This window comes from Pocillopora damicornis, chromosome 10 (assembly GCF_964200805.1).
Source record: "Pocillopora damicornis chromosome 10, jaPocDami1.2, whole genome shotgun sequence".
Taxonomy (NCBI): Eukaryota; Metazoa; Cnidaria; class Anthozoa; order Scleractinia; family Pocilloporidae; genus Pocillopora; species Pocillopora damicornis.
Window position 1 is genome coordinate 4,630,204 of NC_142679.1, and position 19,797 is coordinate 4,650,000.

Sequence of the window (19,797 nt, forward strand, 5' to 3'; positions counted from 1 at the left end):
ACTTACTCTTGCAATTCTGTCAGTCACATGTCATTAAGTGCTGGGATTTAATTTCGTCCTGTGTCTGCGTAATTGTAGACGATAGATAACCTCAACACCAAATAACTCTGTCAAAACAGATGAGAGCTGAAGGCGAGTGTACCTTTGATGAACTGAATTCTACGTGGGCTGTTAAGGCACGTTTCCCTTGATCTATCAGATTCAGGATTTCAAAGAAAGCATCAAAATACGAAAAACCGGAAAGGCCAAAATTATTGTAGATATTGACTCAATTCTCGAATTCTAAGTAGGTTTATATTAATTCGCGCCCAGTTTTGGCAAAATGACTTCCTTTTGCTGAAAGGACTGGGAACGAATACGAGAGAACATCATGGCGGGTAATTAGCGCTCAGCATCGCTTCTAGCCGTCGGAACCTTCAATCATCGATAGGCCTCGTGAAGTACGAGTACCCTTGTTTGGTCATGATTTCTTTAGCGAAAGTTGTTACAGTGGCTCCATAACACGGGAATGGCGAATTTCTATGCATCTCCAATTCGTAATACATGTCGCTGCCAGTGAACGGTATAGTGTAAACAGTATGTTAAAGGTAAGACACACACCAAAAATCTTTTTCTATGAATTTGTTTTGTTTTGTTTTTTTTTAATGATAATTTTAACTTCATTCTCTTTCGTTTTTTAAGCTCAATAAGCCTATTATGTTTTGTAATAAACCAGTCCAATTTACTTAAGGTGCCTTGTTGCATTGGAAATTCAAATATTTGCTTGTATGCAAAGCACTTAAAGATTAGTTGTGTGGAACGAAAAGGTTTGAAATTTGGTTTGGCAAAACTGCATAGGATGTCCGGATTTATACGATAATAATGGTAACAGGACTGAGTGGAATCCAGTTCGGTCTGTAATTGTACGAGTGACTAACAAAATCGGATGACTACCAATTAATCAAAACTCTAACAAAATTTGAGAAAGAAACTAGACACCACTTATACGTTTTCATTTAAAAAAACATCAGTTAACTCAGCGAAATCTGAGACAATAGTGCACGCACTTGATATGTTCCGTCAACTTACACAGGTATGACATGTGAACTTTCCCTTTAACTGTCCTATTACACTGTTCGATTACAAGCATGACGTGTAAACTGTCCTATTACACTTTCCAATTACACTGTCCAAGTACACTGTCCAATTACAAGCATGACGCGTAAACTGTCCTCTTACACTGTCCTATTACACTGTCCAATTACAAGCATGACACATACACTTTCCTATTAGTGCTCAATTTGAGCTGGTGATAACCAATCACATTCGAGACTTTTGTTATAGTTTTGATTAAGCAATTTAGGGGGCAAATGACTACTTCCTTATCTTCTTGAATTCTGTAAATTTCCCTTAAGTTACCCCCCTTCCTCTGAATTTTTTTTCTAGGAACTAGAAATAAATGAGAGGTAATAGGAAAATGATTTTGCCAACATAAATGCATCTTTGAAATTAAACCACTTGAAAACTGTCCCAATCAAGAGTGGACCATGTTGATCAAAGCCTAATATTTTTTGATGGTATGCAGATGAATTATTTTTCAAAGCTGAATGTTGAAGGCTGCAGCTAATAAGCAAGACACTGGCAAATCACAATATTTTGTGTGGCCTAAATTTGTTGAATTATTGCTATCATTGCCTGGCATTTGATGGTGAGATTGTTTTTTGTTATGGTTAATTATGTTTGGATACTGTGCAGGCTTTATTGCCTTGCAGGGGTAATGAAAGAAATCAATTGGAAATAAGCTACCAGTAAATTCCTCAACTGGATCTTGTGTGATTTAAATAATGTGGTTTAAATTTATTATTTGTTGGTTCAAAACGTATTTTATTAACCCATGTATTCAATGTTATTTATTCTTTGTCCACTACTCACTATTATGGTTTAAAACATACCAAAATAAAAATCAATCTGGTCTTATATGGATATGCCAAGTGTTAACCCTCTTAACTTCCAAGATCTGATTATTAATTCTCCTCTCTTCCTGTTACAAATGTTTTTGTGAATTAGTTATTAGAACTTAATATTAGCTTAAGATAACAACCTCTGCCTGTTAAGTTTGAGAATTCCCATGACCTGTTTGCTGGATAATGATCAGGCTGTTACAGGGAGAAGTTACATGTTAATCACTTCAGGTTCAAAAAGTAAAGCAAATTCAAACAGATGATTTGGCTGATATATTCAAACACCTTGAAATGTTTCTAAATAGGTGACTACTGCACAAAGATTAATGATGTCTGTTAAGGATACTGGTTGAAGCCCAATTTTGATCAGTTTTTATTTGTCTCTTTTTCTTAGTTATGAACTTAGTAACAAGGTTTTCTTATTTTCTATTGTTTTTTTAACTCAATTTTTCAGGGTCACCATGCCTATTTAAAAGCTAACTCTTTTAAGTAGTTTTCCCTTTGATTTCATGTGATCTTGTCAACCATGTACTTTGGACATTTTTTGGTTTCTTAACCTTTGGCCCATCAGGACTGATATTTTATGATTGTTTGGATTGTTGATAGATTTTTATTGTTTTGAATCTCTTCGTTCATTTAATCAATTGCCGCTAGCTGTCAACTTTGGTTTTCTGTGGTTTACCAATTGTCACAACCTGTAAAATAGTCCCACTCATTACTTGTGACATAAGCCTAGTATCCATTTTGTTTTTTGTTTTGGAACTTGGCAGTTATTACAAGCCCAGAAATATAAGTCTTCTTGATTAGGCAGCAGCTCTCATGGCATTTATCTGAGAAGAACTTTAATTTATAAAACCAAAATAATGTAAAGATGGCCTGAGGAGTGCTTGACTCATGATAGAATGTCATTTTAGAATGTTATTACTGATTGGGAACCGGTATTGGGAAAACTTGTGACCAAAGTCAGTATTGCCAAGGGTTCAGTGATCATGGACAGAGCTGACAATAACTTGAATTTTTCTGGAAATATGTCTTAAATTTTTTTTCCTCAGGGAAAGCTGGATTATGTATATTCATGATACATTTTTGTGCAAAACTACAACATTGACTCAAATTTTGAGCCATCCACAAACCATTCATAACTCTGCACAAGTCATCCAGGGACATCACTCTAAACTGATTATCATAGATTAAGCAAAACATTTGTTTTGAACTACTTAAAATCAGCTGAATTAATTGCTTCATCAATTTAGTTCTTGGAAATTTTGTTTCTTGAGAAAAATGTTCCTGTAACCCTTTACATCCTAACATTAGTATGCATATTCTCCATACTGATCTTAATACATTTCCTAAGGTGCTGACAAGGAGAATTTGTTTAACAATCAAGACCTTCTTTAGTTAGGTGATCATTTACTAAATATCTTGTGACCTTAATGACCCCTTAATGTGTGATTCAGGGGTGATATTTTAAGGAGAAATTAGATGCAAGTCACTTAAGAGGGTCAAACAGTTGAACTGATGAATTCTGTGAATGCAACTGTGTCATTGTTTATGAATAACATTCCACTTGCCTTTCAAAAGGGTTCATAATCTTGAAAATCTTTAGAATGCTGAAGGAATAAAACATGAAGACATGTATCTATTTTCATAAAAACAAAAATGTTACTTACATACACTTTTTCACCTTCTTCTATATTACAGTTTCCCCTCTCTAAAATCTTTAAAGAGGTTTGAGTTTTATGAGCAAAAATGTTTTCTGAAAGTGGTTTTGAATCAATTGTTGTCTAAAGCACACAACAAGAGTTGGGTCAAACAAACAATCACTTTGAAAGAGCAAATGTGTGGCTGACATTTTGTGAAGTTATGTTTCACTAATAATTTAGTAATGGCAGGACAAATATGTTGATACTGCATCATTTTTAGGCACCTAAAGGTACTGGACAACTCTGGTAGTAGTAATAGTTTCTTCATAGCAACTTTACCACCCAGATGGTATCAGGAGCTCATTCCATCATTTTTTGCAGTGAGCCCCTTAATATTAATGACATGATATTTTGATTGATAAGCTAATCTTCTTTTTCTTCCAGACTAGCAAAGTTAACAAAAGACTTGTCTTTGCAAGAAGAGGAGCATTTTGGAGAACTTTTCCAACAGTTTAATAAAGAATAATAGGTACATTACAGTTACCAATTTCCGTGCGCCTTACTTGAGGTAACTTTTTACCGCTTATACCTAACTCCAGTTACGCCCAGCAGTACATGTTCACCCATTAGAAAATTAATGTCAGAAGAATGGGTCCGCAATGCAAACTAGTCTTTGAAGGAACAAAGTGGCAAACATCAACAAAATCAACAACAACAATGAGTGGAATGAATTTTAAAAAAAAAAACCGTTTGATGGGTAGTCTCAGTTCAGTGTGAATCATGACGAAAAACTCTCTTAGACATTAATAGAAAGCTGTGCTTCTATTTTTGCAATAGTGTCCTAGAATTTTTGAGCAATTCGGATCGGGATACTAGGAGCAGTCCCCTTTTCAGTACACCGTCGCGCGAATTAAACAAATCTTCTCATTGTTCTGCGCCGCGCGGAGCTCTGGGAGTGAGGCGCAAGAAAACCGAAGGAAACCAGAGTTCCACACGACGCGCTAATTATTAATCGAAAAAGCAACGACAAAATCTCCCGATGCAAATTTACGTCAACTTCGTTGCTAAGGGTTTGTTTGCGAGGCTGATTTGCACGTGAAAATCTTTCATCTGATTTCCATTTTTCAGTTCCTCGTGGTGAAAATTGTTCCACTTCGCAGGAAAGAAAGAACAAGAAAAGCTCGCCATTTAAACAAATCTTCCATCCAAGTGTGGCCGAAAGCATTTAGGAATCTTTGCTGCTTTTACGTGGAGGCCTGGCGAGAACCTACAAGTCTTCTCTTCTAAAACGGAAAACTGGGTAAGATACGAGTGAATTCAACTGCTTAATTTGTTTAGTACAGCGCGCTTCACGACGTAGACTGAGAGAATTCTGAAATGATTGTATGATTTTTTAAACTTATTTTCACGAGAGGCAGTTCCACATCTATACCTTCATGAAACGAAAAGTTATTCGAGAACATTTTGAAGGAAAAATTTATCAATAAATAGCAACAGTTAATCTAAACCGAAAACTGTGGCTGACGGTAAACTCAAACCGATGTTCTAAAAAAACTTATTCTAACTGAACTGACGTTGAAGACATCTTGCATAGATGATGTTTGCAGGCAGAAAACGTATTAAATGCTTTTTTATGAGCGTTCTTCTAGTTTAACTTTCATTAATCTGATTGAAATTTGTCAACCCTTCAGACCCTAAGAGTGACCAGCATGTAATTTCTCCTTACAATAATACTTATGAAACATTCACTAAGATCGTGAGAATAAAGGAAATGATCACCTATGAAGCTTTGATTATTAGAGGAATTCTCCTTGTCAGCACTTAAAGGAATGTATTGGGAAAACTATGGAGAATATGAATAATGATGTAAGGCCCACGGTGTGAAGGGTTAAGACAGTTCAAAGCAGTCTCGTAAATCTCTGGAAATTCCTAACGGCGTTGTATCTTTCCCTCGCAGATGAAGTAATATACCGGGATGAGGCATCGTAAATCAAGCATGATAGTGTACGGAAATAAAAGGGAAAAAAGGAAAGAATTACGTTAAGGTAAGCTCATAAATCAAATTGTTTGAAAAAAATTTATAATCTGTACATCTGATTGTAATTAACTCGTGAATTGCGCGCATGCGCAAGAGCGAGTTATAGATACGATGTGGGGAATAGCATTCGCTCGCTCGATTGGTCGATTCCTGTAAACTTTTTTTAGATTTTAGGCTTTTGAGTGCATTTTATAGTTTTTGGCGAGCAATAAACAGACGAAATGGCGACCTTTGTTGCTATGAATAGTGGTGGGGTGAAAAAGAAGCCAATGATAATCTTAAAAGAGTTTTTTTTTTCGTTTTAGTTTCAACAAGCGGCGCCAGCGACTGGCAGGCATGCAAGGATTCACACTGAAATAACAGAACAACCTTCGTTTTTCATAAAATTGTAATTTACAGTCCTTGAACTTGAAAACAATCCGAAGATTCATTGAAAATATCACTTACTGCGAAGCGCTCGGAGTTTACAGATGTTCAAAAGCTTTTTCTGTTATAGCGTGAGATTGAGGACAAAATTGATCATTACGTTTCGTCGCGTGTGTTTTTCCTGTGAGAAGCAACAAAAGATGCCGGCGACTGACGAAATAACAAGTTAACACGAAAATCAGATAACACCTAAACAAACAATTTTAGCTACCGATTTTCAGTGAATTTTTAAAGAACAATTTTCTTTTAAGTTTCAAGACAATTTGAAGATTCAACATACAAACAACGTACTAAAATGCGAAAGTTACACACCACAAAATTGATAAATAGGCCTGAAATGAAATTCTATCTTGTTATTGATCATACGTTGCCTAGCACGTGACCTAAATCTACCCAGGCGGAGATCCAAAATGACGGTGGCAGGCTTGGCTTAGTTATATCACTCAAAACTCGTTCCCGTTTGTCTCATTTGATAAAGAGGGAATCGTTAATGTTTTCATTAAGACAGTATTGCCTTGATTTTCTAATATTTACAACGAAAGACAGTAAATTTCACTTTTCACCCACATTTACTTCCAACCTTTTCTTTTGAACCAGAAACAAAAATGATAGACGTTTAAAACACATGACATCATCCACCTTGTCAAATGTAATAGCATGATCATTTCAATTGTAATGCCTTCTTATCCCAACGTTACTTTGTTTCTTTGCTACATTAGCTAACACTGAACTACTGCTCGTACTCTAGATATGACAATCAACCACAAAATTCCCTAAACCAGATAACATTAAACATAATCTGAAAAATCATGTGTCAATTCACGAGTTTGCTCACAGAGCACTTTGATTTTAAGAGCAATGTATCGATGTATGAACTTAACCATGTTGACCAGTCAGGCCAGAAATTTCGAGATAAGTACCGCGTTTTCCAGCGTAGCTAATTAAAAGATTTCAAAGCAGTCTCGTGTGTCAAGAACCGAGTAGAAAAATATTTCAGCAAGAAGCAGCAGCCTTTTTAACAATAACGAGCTCCTAAAGAATTAGAAAGAAGACAAACATTTTAATCGCTGATAATCAATTTTACAAAGACATTTCAAAGATCCTTCAAAATAGCCGTCAGGCCTTCTGTCCCTTGTAAAGAAGCATATTTCGGCTGTGATATGGGAATGTTTAATCATCTGTACTTAGTTGTCATTCAGACTTAGATTATGACTTCAAAAAAAATTTTTACGAACAGCGATATGCAAATAATACAACACGTCACCTGTATTAGACGACTCTCAGATGCGGAGTTTTGTCGCTAAGAAAGAATGATTGGAATGTATACAAACTTTTCCTGCGAGGCAAGATTTCCATATAACCCATACTTCATTATGCACGCGGTTCGTTCATGAAAGAAAACAATTCATTGCTCTTGGGACTAAGGCCTTGTTTTAGGATAGCACGGGGTTATACGAAAATATATATCTTGCTTTTTAACTGAAACTTTCTAAATAAATCTCGTTTTATTTTACCAATAAAAGAAACTATTTGCATTTTTGTTTTTTTTTTGTAAAATAATCATCGAAAGTGTTAGAATTGTTTAAAAATGTGCAGGACATGCTGTAGGTGATTGATTTCTTCTTAAATTCTCTTAAACTCAAGTGTTTGGAAGTCATTTGATCCAGGTGTCACATGCTTAAGTCGATACGGCTCCGCAAAAAAAAACATTTTTTCCAAATTTCCGTAATTTGCCTACCTACATCAGCTGATATGAGCTTTGCAGTTCTAGATGTCAATCATAACAATTGTCAACAACAAGTAAAGGTCAAAAATAATAGCCCAGAGCCAGTGAAATTTTTTTGTTTCAATTAAAAATGTTCAATGCTGGAAAGATTTCCATACAGAACCCTATACTTTATTATGCATATAGTTCTGTGAGAGAACAAGACGATGGCGCAAACAAGAGATTTCTTTCGTGTCTGATGCTTTGTTTTAGATTAATACGGGGTTGTATGGAAATCTTTCTCGACTGTATTACGTTAGGACTAAAAATAGTTAATTTTCCGCGCCAGTGAAGAGACATTGCTATAATATTTGTTGAATGTGAAAAGGTTCTCGAAAACGTAATTTAGCTGCCGGATTTATGTCAGTGGCCTAAAACGGAGCTCTAAAACTAGATTTGAATCCATATGAATCAATTTTTGTCGGATAATACAGCGATTTTTAGTCAGAGCCGGAAGTTTGATGAATTCTGATCACTTCCATAAAAAAGAGGAACCAAGGGGCTGCTGATTAAAAAATTCACCTGTGTGAATGTTCACTTGTGGTGATCGTGAACTCTAGACGATAAATTTAGAGAGCAAGAGGAGAAGCAAAATACTTGTATTTACCACGCTTTATCGCTGTTATCACTTTTATTTGCTTAAACAAAGTTTATTTTCTTCCAATTTTAAAACGTCTGTTTGTGTTATATTTGCAGTCTTCTGATATCCTCGTGACACGCCTTGTTGATATGGGCCACAAGCTTGGAGAGCAAAGACAGGATCAAAGTGAGGGAAACGAAACTTAGTTATGGGAGAAAGACAGTTGAAAATCAATGTTAAAGGTAACAACTGTAAGCTAAACTTACCAACTACGTTTTCCGCAGAACGAATTTGGTCACGAATTGCTGAAAAATTACCGCAAATTTCTTTGAGAACACATCACAGAGCACTTAAAGATAAGTTTTAATTGTCAGGTGATGAGCAAAATTTATGTCTCATTTCAAGTTAAGACTATTTGTGAAGGAGCTCGAGGTAATTTGGCAAAATGAACACAATCAAGTGATATCGGCAAATGTTGAAAATCTAAAAAAGTTAAGTTGTCAGGAGGGACGCTTCCAGTGACTGCTAAAAAATTCGTATTGCATCACAAGTGTAGTGAAAACGTCTAGGGACTTAAAATGCTAAGTTTCATTAAATATTTGGAAGTAATTTGGCATGACGAAATACAAAACAAAAAAAAAATACGGAAGATGTAAACAATGATTGCTTGAAAAGCTTTTCTTTGGAAAACGCTACAACGTCAATTCCATGAAATATTTTGATCACATTGATTATTACGCCAATGGCTGGTATTTTCTTTTCAATATTCGAATTATTTTGGGTTATTTTCCGTGCAGTCACTGGAAATGCGTTCTTTCAACAGAAATCTCATGTCGCAAGTTTTAAATTTCGAATATTCATTTTGAAACTATCCACTTCAAAATTCGATTATTCATCAATTCTCAATGCTATCGTCACGCTTTGGTCAATTCTCGTACAGTCCAATTTTATTTTGCTCGAGTTTTTCGGTCGGAATGCTCCGACATGATTGTTTAAATATGCCATGACGACTTAGTAATTATACTTAAGTTATTTTTGCCATTTGATGTTGTAAATCTTTTCAACTTGTTTAGTTGTATTCTCGAGTTAGACTTAGCGCTTTATGTTAAGATCTTGTGTGAACATTTTTAATTTTTAGTTGAGAATTGTATTAAGTGAATAAAAGAACAAACAAATAAAATTTCATTTCCACTTTATTGTCTTCTCTTTATTTTCTTCTTTCCTCTATTGCGTGTACAAATAAAAAAAAGAGTTGCGCTTTTAAAAGGGCCTGGTAACTAGTCAAAATATAGGCTATCTCTTTTACTTTTTTTTGCGTATGGAGGGTTGCCGAGAGGAAAAAAAAGTTCTGCGGATTTGAACAGCATCTAGCATTCTAACAAAAAATATACTCGAATTTTGATGGGAGGAAATCTCTAGCATGGAGCAAGATTTTTCCCGCCAAAAGACTTAGTATATTTTTCGATCAAAACTAGACACAATTCAAAGGCACAGACTTTTTTTCCATGGACTATTTTCCCGCCAAAAGACTTAGAATTTTTTGCGAACATTTTTATTTTCTCAATCATTCTACTGAAAGGAAGATTATCCCGCCAAAAGACTTAGTTTTTTAACTTTTTCTTTTAAATACTGTTGGCCCTTCTAAAAGCGCAAACTTGCAATACAGAATTTCCTCGCAAACACCGCTCGACTATTCGCTTTTTTTCCCAATCAGATGAAACGTGACTAAAAAAAATCTTTATTTCAGTCAACAGAATTCTTGAACCCTCTAGTATCATCTTTTCTTGAATCTTCTTTCTTCATACGATCTTGAAATGTTTCAAATCTAAAGAAATAAAAAATGATTTAGTAACTACTTTCGGATATACTTTTAATCAAGCTACTCATTATGCCGTCTATTGGTGAGATTTCCTCCGGCAGTGTGAGCCATAACCATAATGCTAGATTGATTTTCAAGTGTCATGTTACGACACCTGACGACTAAAATTCAGTTTAGAAATCTTGGACACATTTGAAGGGGTAAATTAAAAAGATGTCAATATTAACAATTTTAAGGGTATTTTTTCTCCGTCGCGCAAAATATTCTGCTCGTCGTCAAGCTGGGTTCAGATTCAAAGAACGCAAATATCACTTGCAGTTGAAGAATCAATTCTCATTCTTCAAATAATTATGAAGTATTTCATCTATTTGAATTGAGCAATAGGTTAATTTTTTTGAGCGGTAAAATCAGTGAGACAAAACTAAACGATTCTGTTTGCCGTATACAAACATTTATACGATATAAATCGAGTCAGTTAAATAACCTTTGACGATGACGAAGCACTCCTCGTTATTTTTGTTCTCAAGTAAACAAAAGTGGATCAATGTCTTAGCAACTGCGTTACTACCCGGCCCTCCTTTAATCCAACGACAGTCAATTGAAAACAAGTTAGGGCATGTGTTAGGTTAGGGGAGGGTAGGTGCGCAGTTGCCTAGACACTGACTTTGATCCACAAAAGTATACCAGGGAGGGGTAGGTTAAAGTCACCCCTTGTCACTTTGCCATGGAAACTTCTCATGGTGTCTTCCTCGTACGACTTTGTACATTGATAGTTGTTTTACAGGTTTTCATAAGTTTCTCTTAAAGACATTACCCGTCTTGTAATGCAATAGAGTGTCAAAGAAGAAAATGCCTACAATTGTTGTTTAAAACACAATTGAACAAATCCTTTGTCTTTTCTCAATTCAGACGTAATCTTCATGACGAATTCTTGTTCACTAAATTTTAATCTTCTTTTGTTTTTCCTTCCCTCTGTTCAATCTTCGGATTTGGAAATAATTCTTTTAAAATTGCATAGGAAAATTTATTACTTGACGAAGGAATTTCGCGTTAAATTATACGCGAAAACCGATATCGCACGAATTGCGAAGCTTCACATGCTCCACTAATCATTTGCTCGAGGAGGAAAATAATTTACACCTTTTACTTCTTTCGTGGCAAAACTGAAAGAAATGAAGTGTCCAAGCGAAAGCACTGAACGTTTAACATCGCGATTAAAGGTATTTACTTCTTCTGTTTATATGACAATCGACCCAGGCACTTCTTCCGTCGTCGCTTCTTCGACTTGTTTGGTTGAGCTTTTGCTTACCATTTTCAGGGCCGCGTTCACAGGATTTTCTCGCTTTCTCGTTGCCGCGAGCGAAAGAGGTTTTTCAGTATGCCTCTCCAAGAATTTGCAGTTCATTTCATAACAGGGAAGAACCCCTGGCTCACGTTGAAAAACGCTTTTATTTGTTTTTGGCTCTTCAAAGGGTGATAATGGTTTTGAAAATACTTTAAAATGACATCGTAGAAAACTTTGTTACAATTTGAAAGTAGTTGTTATGATTATATAGATGCGAAGCAATATCACTTAGCCTCTTTTCAACTCGCAATTCCACGCTAAATGCTTCGCTTCGTTTACCAATCAGAATGCGAGATTTTATTCAATTATGCGATTTAGAGTAAAACACCACAGTGCGACAAAGATTAAGAAAGATAAGCTCTAACCGTCTCTAGAAAACCTGGACAAGGAAACAAATAATAAACTGACCTGTACTGACTGTATCTGTTTCCATGGACTTCATCTTGTTCCTGATCCATTGTTATCCTTCTTGTTTTATGATTAGCTTAAAAGTGATATAGAAACAATTTCATTGGCGATGAACACCCGGTTAAAATCAGGGCAGAGAAGTTTTAGCGTTTCGCCACACAGCAGTAAAGTTTATTGCTGTAGCGGGCTGGCTCTGAGAAAGAATCGGAAATTTTGGGATATTTTTGGGAGAGGGGAGAGGGGTATGATTCAAATTAAGTTCTCAAAACAAAAGTCATTCCTTATATCTTTTTGTTTTGCTTTAAAGACACATTAGAGTTATATTAGGATAGTCAGAGAAAGACAGAGTGGCTCACCCTGTACTGGCTGAGCCACAGTACTAGGAATTTTGGGTGACATTTTAACAGTGGGTTAAATAGGGCATTACTGTTTTTATCTCGTAGTTTTTAAGACGATAACTAAACTCAAAAGTATTCATAGGTACTCCCCCAAAAATATTGCCCACTTTTCCTCACAAGTCCTGATGTGTTTAAAAATATAATTAAAAAAGAGTTAAAAATTCCTGTCGAATAAAATATTTTATGTAAAAATTAAAATGCCCCCGGCATACCCCACTCCCCAAGAATACCTAGTTACAATTGATCAATTCTAAAAACAAGTGGCTGGTGTACTAGTTGAAATTAATCGATTTAAAACTTTATGGGCCGATCATTTACATGAGTTCTAACGAAAACCGCGGTTTTATGCGAGCAGTGCGCATCAGGAATGCTCTATAAGAGAAGTGATGTCGTTCCACAATTATCTTCCGGCCTTCCTGACATTGATCTTACAAATAACTATTCAGATAATAGGTTCGGCCAAATTGAAGATGGCGGTTTTGTTAAACAGCGACTAACCTTTGACTTAATGGCCAGCCCTATATTTCTTAAAATGTGATTTAAAAGTAGGTAGTGGAGGTGCGTTCCTAACAGATGCTGGAAGGCTCGATGCAGCGATGGGAAAAGCCCGATCCCCATATCATGATAATATTTGTTTGTTTCTGTCTCCGTTCATTTGTTTACTTATATCAAAGAATTTCCGAGGTCTACTCAAATAATCTTTAAGCAATAGCAGTACACTAATTATAAAAATATGTTTTCCCAGAATTACGATGATGCATACAAGTAATTTAATTATGAAACCTTTGCAGTTACTAAGTATTGCTATTTCGATATTGTTTGTAACGGATAGAGAGAATAGCTGACTCCAGTTAAAGCACGCAATTTTGTAGGTAAATTATATATTATGAACAGCAAAAGAAAGAAGCTGAATCACTTACATGAGTTCAACGAAGACTAAGCTAAAGTCTTCCCATGGTTTAAAACTGTACGTTGACCTGTCATCGCTAGCTGCAACCTGTGTGCGAAGACCGTTACTCACCAAAGATCGACATACAAAATACCAAAATGTTTTAACTTCTACCGTCAGATGTTCTAACCGTCTAAGACATTTAAGATGAGAGGTTTCCGTCCATAAGCTGCAGTTTAAGGCTTTAAACCAGACAGGAAAGCATAATTCTGACTCCACGTGTAAAGATTCTGACACAAGTACGATGAATACTTAATGATCACAAGTAGATTTGCAATTCAATTCGAGCTATCCGCGTGCCTCACAATTAGTGAGTAAAATGACACCGTGAGGAGTAGGGCAGAATGTTTGATTTCTGGTAGTAACATTTTTATATCAGACGTCTAAGATTTATGTGCGGCAAGATATTTCTAAGTACGAATAAATGATTCCAAAAGTGCCGACCACCATTTCATTCGATAGTCTTCGTAAAGGTTGCCCTTTTTCTCACGTAATATAGCAAATCTAAAGATTTGAAGGTGACTTAGCCAAAATTATATAAGAGAAAACATAAAATAGTAACAATAATAATAATGATAACAATAATGATGACGATGATAGTGATGATGATAATAACAGTCATGAACCGGCAAACATTCACGCAACGAGAGTAATAGAAATGATCGACAACAACTTCTCCTTGTCGGCATATGTAAACAATCCTTTAATACATTTTTAAACGCCAATAAATCGAGGAACACTGTACAGCAACTTAATGAACGTTTACTTTCATCACGACCAAAGATACAAAAAAATTACAGATGTAATATAATTTTCTGTTCATCTGTACAACAACAAGTTAACTCACCGATGGATAATTTTTTCCGATCTTCCTTGACCTTGTGCAAACTTGAATCGTCACGGCATCTTAAAATAATCTCTAGATAATCTCTAGATAAATAATAATAATAGTTAGATAATCTCTAACTGTTACGTTAGTTTCTTGCACACTCTTTCTTTCCTTAGTTTGTCTGACCGCTACGTTGGTCTCTCGCGCACTATTTGTTCTCTGGTTTGTCTGTTACGTTAGTATCTCGCGCACTATTTGTTCCTTCGTTTGTTTGACTGTTACGTTGGTATCTCGCGCACTATTTGTTTCTTGGTTTGTTTGACTGTTACGTTAGTATCTCGCGCACTAATTGTTCCTTTATTTGTTTGACTGTTACGTAAGCATCTTGCGCAGTAATTGTTCCTTTGTTTGTTTGTCTGTTACGTTAGTATCTCGCGCACTATTTGTTCCCTGGTTTGACTGTTACGCTAGTATCTTGCGCACTGTTTGTTCTCTGCTTTGTTTGACTGTTGCGTTAGTATCTCGCGCACTATTTTCTCCTTTGTTTGTTTGACTGTTACGTAAGTATCTCGCGCACTATTTGTTCCCTGGTTTGTTTGAATGTTACGTTAGTATCTCGCGCACTCTTTGTTATCTGCTTCGTTTGACTGTTGCGTTAGTATCTCACGCACTATTTTTTCCTTTGTTTGTTTGACCGTTACGTTAGTATCTTGCGCACTATTTGTTTCTTGCTTTGTTTGACTGTTACGTTAGTATCTCGCGCACCGATTGTATTTTGGTTTGTTTGACTGTTACTTTAGTATCTCGTGCACTATTTGTTTCTTGCTTTGTTTGACTGTTACGTTAGTATCTTGCGCAGTAATTGTTTCTTTGTTTGTTTGTCTGTTACGTTAGTATCTCACACTTTATTTGTTCCCTGGTTTGTTTGACTGTTACGTTAGTATCTCGCGCACTGTTTGTTCTCTGCTTCGTTTGACTGTTGCGTTAGTATTTGGCGCACTATTTTTTCCTTTGTTTGTTTGACCGTTACGTAAGTATCTCGCGCACTATTTGTTCCCTGGTTTGTTTGAATGTTACGTTAGTATCTCGCGCACTGTTTGTTCTCTGCCTCGTTTGACTGTTGCGTTAGTATCTCGCGCACTATTTTTCCTTTGTTTGTTTGGCTGTTACGTAAGTATCTCGCGCACTATTTGTTCCCTGGTTTGTTTGACTGTTACGTTAGTGTATCGCGCACTATTTGTGGCCAGTATATTTGAATGTTACGTTAGTATTTTGCGCACTATTGTTCCTTGGTTTGTTTGACTGTTACGTTAGTATCACCCGCACTAATTGTTCCTTGGTTTATTTAACTGTTACGTAAGTATCTGGCGCACTATTTGTTTCTTGCTTTGTTTGACTTTTACGTTAGTATCTTACGCACTACTTGGTCTCGGCTCCGTTCGACTGTTACGTTAGTATCTTCTGCACAATTTGTTTCTTGTTTGTTTCACTGCTAATTTAGTGTATTGCGCACTCTTTGTTGCCAGTATATTCGAATGTTACTTTACTTTCTCGCGCACCTGTTGTTTCTAGCTTCGGTAAACTGTTGTGTTAGTAACTTTGTTCCCTGTTTTGTTCGACTATTACTTTGTAGTCTCACAAACTGTTTGTTCCCGGTTTTGTGAGATAATTTTGTCAGTATCTTTTACAACTGACGATGTGGGTCGACCGAAAATTGTTCATTTCCGAGATGGTTGGGTGATGTAGACCGTACGACGTTTTACAAAAAAGTGTGGTTAACGATAATTACTCTGGACAGTAATAGCAATTTTTCTCTTCAATGCACTTGTCGACTACTTCCGTACCTACCTTTAAGTGATTTCTGTATTTACTGTCGCGATGCTTCCCGAGTTCGCTATCATAGATGTTCCATTTAAGTATGACGTTAGGAGCATCATATATTTCCTGTTAATTAACACGCGGTGTCCTATCTGACAGCGAACCGCAGACCAATTAGAGGCAGGTGACCATAAAAAGGTGTAGCTAAGAAATTTCCGACATGGAAGACAAATTGAGATATTTCATAGAACGCTGCCAGCATGTAAAATTCAAAGCTTTAAGAGTTAAAACCGCCCCCAAACCATTATCACTCACTTATTGTCGCAACATGCTTTTTTATGCAATATGAATCCTTGCGGTTCTCTCCAACCCAGGAAAATGAAGTAAGTAAAGACAAGAATAAAGGGGGTAGGTTTTTTAAAAAAAAGTGGTGCTGGGTCGGTGGGTCAGAGCGAACGACGAAGGGCTAACGCTCGAAACTTCAGTTTTGAAACTCTTTATGATGGCCAATTTACGTCATCAACTCAGTCCATCAAACCAAATTACCTTGCTAAGCAAACAAAAGCCTACGCCAGCCAAATGAAAGTTAGCCGGCATAACACAATTTAATGTTTAGTTAATTGTTCTAGCCCGCTTGAGAATTAGACTGTCTGTTATCATTTTAATAAAATATCTCAATTGAAGGGCCTCCAATAGCAGCTATGCCGAAATAAACGCTAATATTCTCTATCATGTTTAATTGAACCTGAAATCCACGAATCTTCATATGCCTGCGAGAGGAGGAGAGAGGAATTCCGTTGACAAAGATCATAAAGTTAACTACGACGAGTGACAAGTTATAAGCTCTCTAAAAGCTGACACCAATTTCCCATAGGTGTAACAATATTGAAAAATAAACATTGCTTCTCTACGGCTTCTTGAAGAAGCCCTAATTCTCCCTTATGTCTGTTTACACTGTATTTACAAACAAGCTAAGATCTTCGGAAACAGGATTGCTAGAAATAGCTAATTTGTACCACTTCTTCGTAGAGAGGATCAGGCAATTAAGGTTAATGGCTCATATTTCAATTTATATAAACTGAAACCTTTTAATCCTTGACTATGGTGTTTACTTGCGCTCTTTTTCCCCCACAATTTCAAAAGAACCATGTTTTATTTAGAGCGCGTGTCGTAAATGCAAGACATCACAGTGGCCAATTATAACGAAAGGAAATATCCTAACGAGCCCAAAAGAACTGTAAGTAAAACCAAACTGCCTGCGCGGCAAGAGTGACCAAGTCGCAATTGATTAAGTTTTGCATCCGATTGCAAAAGGATAGGGCGTGCGGGTGACAGACCAATCACAGAGTGGAGCAAAGTGCAATGGTAAAACAATCAAATATTACCCCTCCTTTTAAAAAATAAATAACATAGCATACATTGTTGCGTCTTCTACCTACTCGCGATGGAAATGTCGTAACGTGCTCAGTAATTGAGAACAATCGTTGAAACAACTAACTTCCGAAAGAATCGCCAAGTTTCATCCCTAAACGAAACAACTTTTCTTAACTACAACTTTTGCGTTTTTGTTCAAAGCGCATTTCTAAGAGGTAGTAATTCTGAAACTAAATACAAAACCCAAAAAGAAGCGAGATATTTCCCGTCGAATATTTCACTGATCTCGTTCACTGGAAATCTTCCGTTACCTTCTAGAGATAACAGAGTAGTTCAAGAGATCAGAGGATGACCTGAATTACAATCGTGAATCGCTGTTTTTGTTCCGAGCTTCTAGTTGATCATCCTGAACGAATTGTTTTGCCTCAGTCTCATTTTTCATTGTCTGACTCAAATATATGCGTTGAACTGTCTTTATTTGTGTTTTCGATGTCTGAAAACGGTGTTCGTATCTGACTGTGTGACCGCCCTACCTCTCAGTTGGGGGAATCACAGTTTGACCAAAGAGCGACATAGATGTAGACTATTTATGAGCCTTTGTCACTATCGCGTACAAAGTAGGTTTTTTCTTTTACTTGAGGGATAAAAGTTAACGATCATTAACATCGATGACATGGAATGTAAGGATTCTTGACAAAGCAACACTAATTATGAATGTGAAATGCGATTTCGGTTCCGAGACATGTTCCGCAGAACGTTTATGATTGAGTGTCTCATGTTTCTCATCCTCCAGCAGTAAATTATAGGGTTCAGGGACGAGTTGAGAAACAATAACGTCAAAGATACTACCCAAAATCTCTTTGTGACGACACTTGAATTTTCAATCCCGATGCAGATTATAAAGGGCGAATAACATGCTAGTAACAAAATGTACACGTAAAAGACACTGACAGCTGAATGAACTAGTTTTGTAAAACGAGCCATTTCGGAAGTTTGTTCCACTCGTCGTATTTGTAAGGACTGAATCTGATTTTTGTGTCGCCGTGCAATAAAATAAATCCTGATATACAGCACAATAGTGACAATGAAACCAAAAGCTCCGGTAACTGCAACAATTAAACTAATAGTATCGAAAGAGGCCCACAATACCATCAAGGAAACGAATGCATTTAATACCCAAATTGAGATCACCACAGTAACAACACGCTTGTGAGTCACAAGTTCGTGGTATCTGAGATGCAGATGAACAGCTAAGAACCTGTCTACACTCACAGCGACAACACTCAGGAACGAAGCTTGAGAAAATGTGAGACCAATTCCCACTAAAGCCTTGTATGTGCTGCATTTTGGATCGTTCAGTTGTAACCACTTGACAAGGAATGACGTGTAAAATGGTTGAACAATGAAACCAACACCAATGTCGGAAACAGCAAGACTCAGCAGCAATGTTTTTAACGTCCTGGGTAACGACGACGTTTTTCGCACCGCGTAGATTGTCAAAATGTTCAACATGATGGCGGAATAGGTAGATAAATTGTTGAAAATACAATTGGCGATGACCGTCGATCGTAAATCTTTCATGTCCAAGATGGATAGGCTATACCTAAACCCCTTACAGATAGATTCGTTCATGATGGTTTTTGGGCCGTAAACCATGTTCTTTCTTCTCGTGACATCGGTCACCTCTTACTTTCTGCACTATTTTCTTCCCAAGATCGCATTTAAACGACTTTCTATTTAAGTAAGAAATTAAAATCTATCGTGACATTTCCTGTCGATGAACCGGTGTGTTCCCCGTTGCCGCGGATCGGAACTGTGAGACAGGTGTTCGCAAAAAACACGAAGCTTGCTAATTTCTAGTAAAAAATAGATATTTATTTAAGAGCTTCAATAAACTAAGGCCAAACTAAAAACCATGGACCGAATACGGAACAAAAAATAAGCTAATCCACTTGAAATTTTAATCCACTGTGAGACCCTTTTTAAGGGTCATTTTGTTCTTAATACATGCATTAACAGCAATGAGTACTAATGAAAAACTAGCCGAATATAATTTCCATTAACTGAAACAAAAACTCTCAAGACATATACGCAGTTCAGGAAAGGTCAGTATCATCTTTAAACTGGCCCAAGAAGGATGATAAAGTTATCATTGACTTCAGGCCGCCTGACGCCAAGGTGTAACAACAATGGAAAAGAAGGAATTTGACATATATAAATGTGGCTGAAATCAGTCGAACAGCTCGGTCAGAGATAGCTTTTTCTTCAACTCCTTAGATAAATAATGATAAGTGTTGCTTTCTAAAAGCCAGGCAAATAAGATGTTGACGAAAAAAAAACAGATTTCCTGAGGCAATCGGGAAAATCCACAACTATCATCCTAAATTAAAGAAAATATTTTAATCCATAACTCATATGTGAAGTTAACTTTTCCTCTTCTTTTAAAACTTGCTACGTTTAATCTA

At 36.4% G+C, this 19,797-nt stretch overlaps 1 protein-coding gene and 2 long non-coding RNA genes across 3 annotated transcripts; 1 reads left to right on the top strand and 2 right to left on the bottom strand.

Annotated features, from left to right (window-relative positions):
- Positions 1–347: 347 nt before the first annotated feature.
- Positions 348–9,588, top strand: LOC149038533 (uncharacterized). Its single transcript, XR_016180207.1, has 5 exons — positions 348–587; positions 4,028–4,151; positions 4,712–4,883; positions 5,541–5,628; positions 8,509–9,588. It is a non-coding gene; the product is annotated as an uncharacterized LOC149038533 (long non-coding RNA).
- Positions 9,578–13,419, bottom strand: LOC149038534 (uncharacterized). The gene is made up of 3 exons (XR_016180208.1): positions 13,283–13,419; positions 11,965–12,040; positions 9,578–10,217 (listed from the first exon to the last, which is right to left on the bottom strand). It is a non-coding gene; the product is annotated as an uncharacterized LOC149038534 (long non-coding RNA).
- A 4,621-nt stretch (positions 13,420–18,040) lies between these two features.
- On the bottom strand, positions 18,041–18,964 carry LOC113669218 (adenosine receptor A2b). Its single transcript, XM_027185217.2, has one exon. It carries the CDS (start codon positions 18,962–18,964, stop codon positions 18,041–18,043), a length of 924 nt encoding a protein of 307 aa, XP_027041018.2.
- Positions 18,965–19,797: the final 833 nt, after the last annotated feature.

Excerpts from the sequence above, each read along its gene's own strand:
- LOC113669218 (XM_027185217.2), bottom strand. The coding sequence starts at position 18,964 with ATGAACGAATCTATCTGTAAGGGGTTTAGGTATAGCCTATCCATCTTG.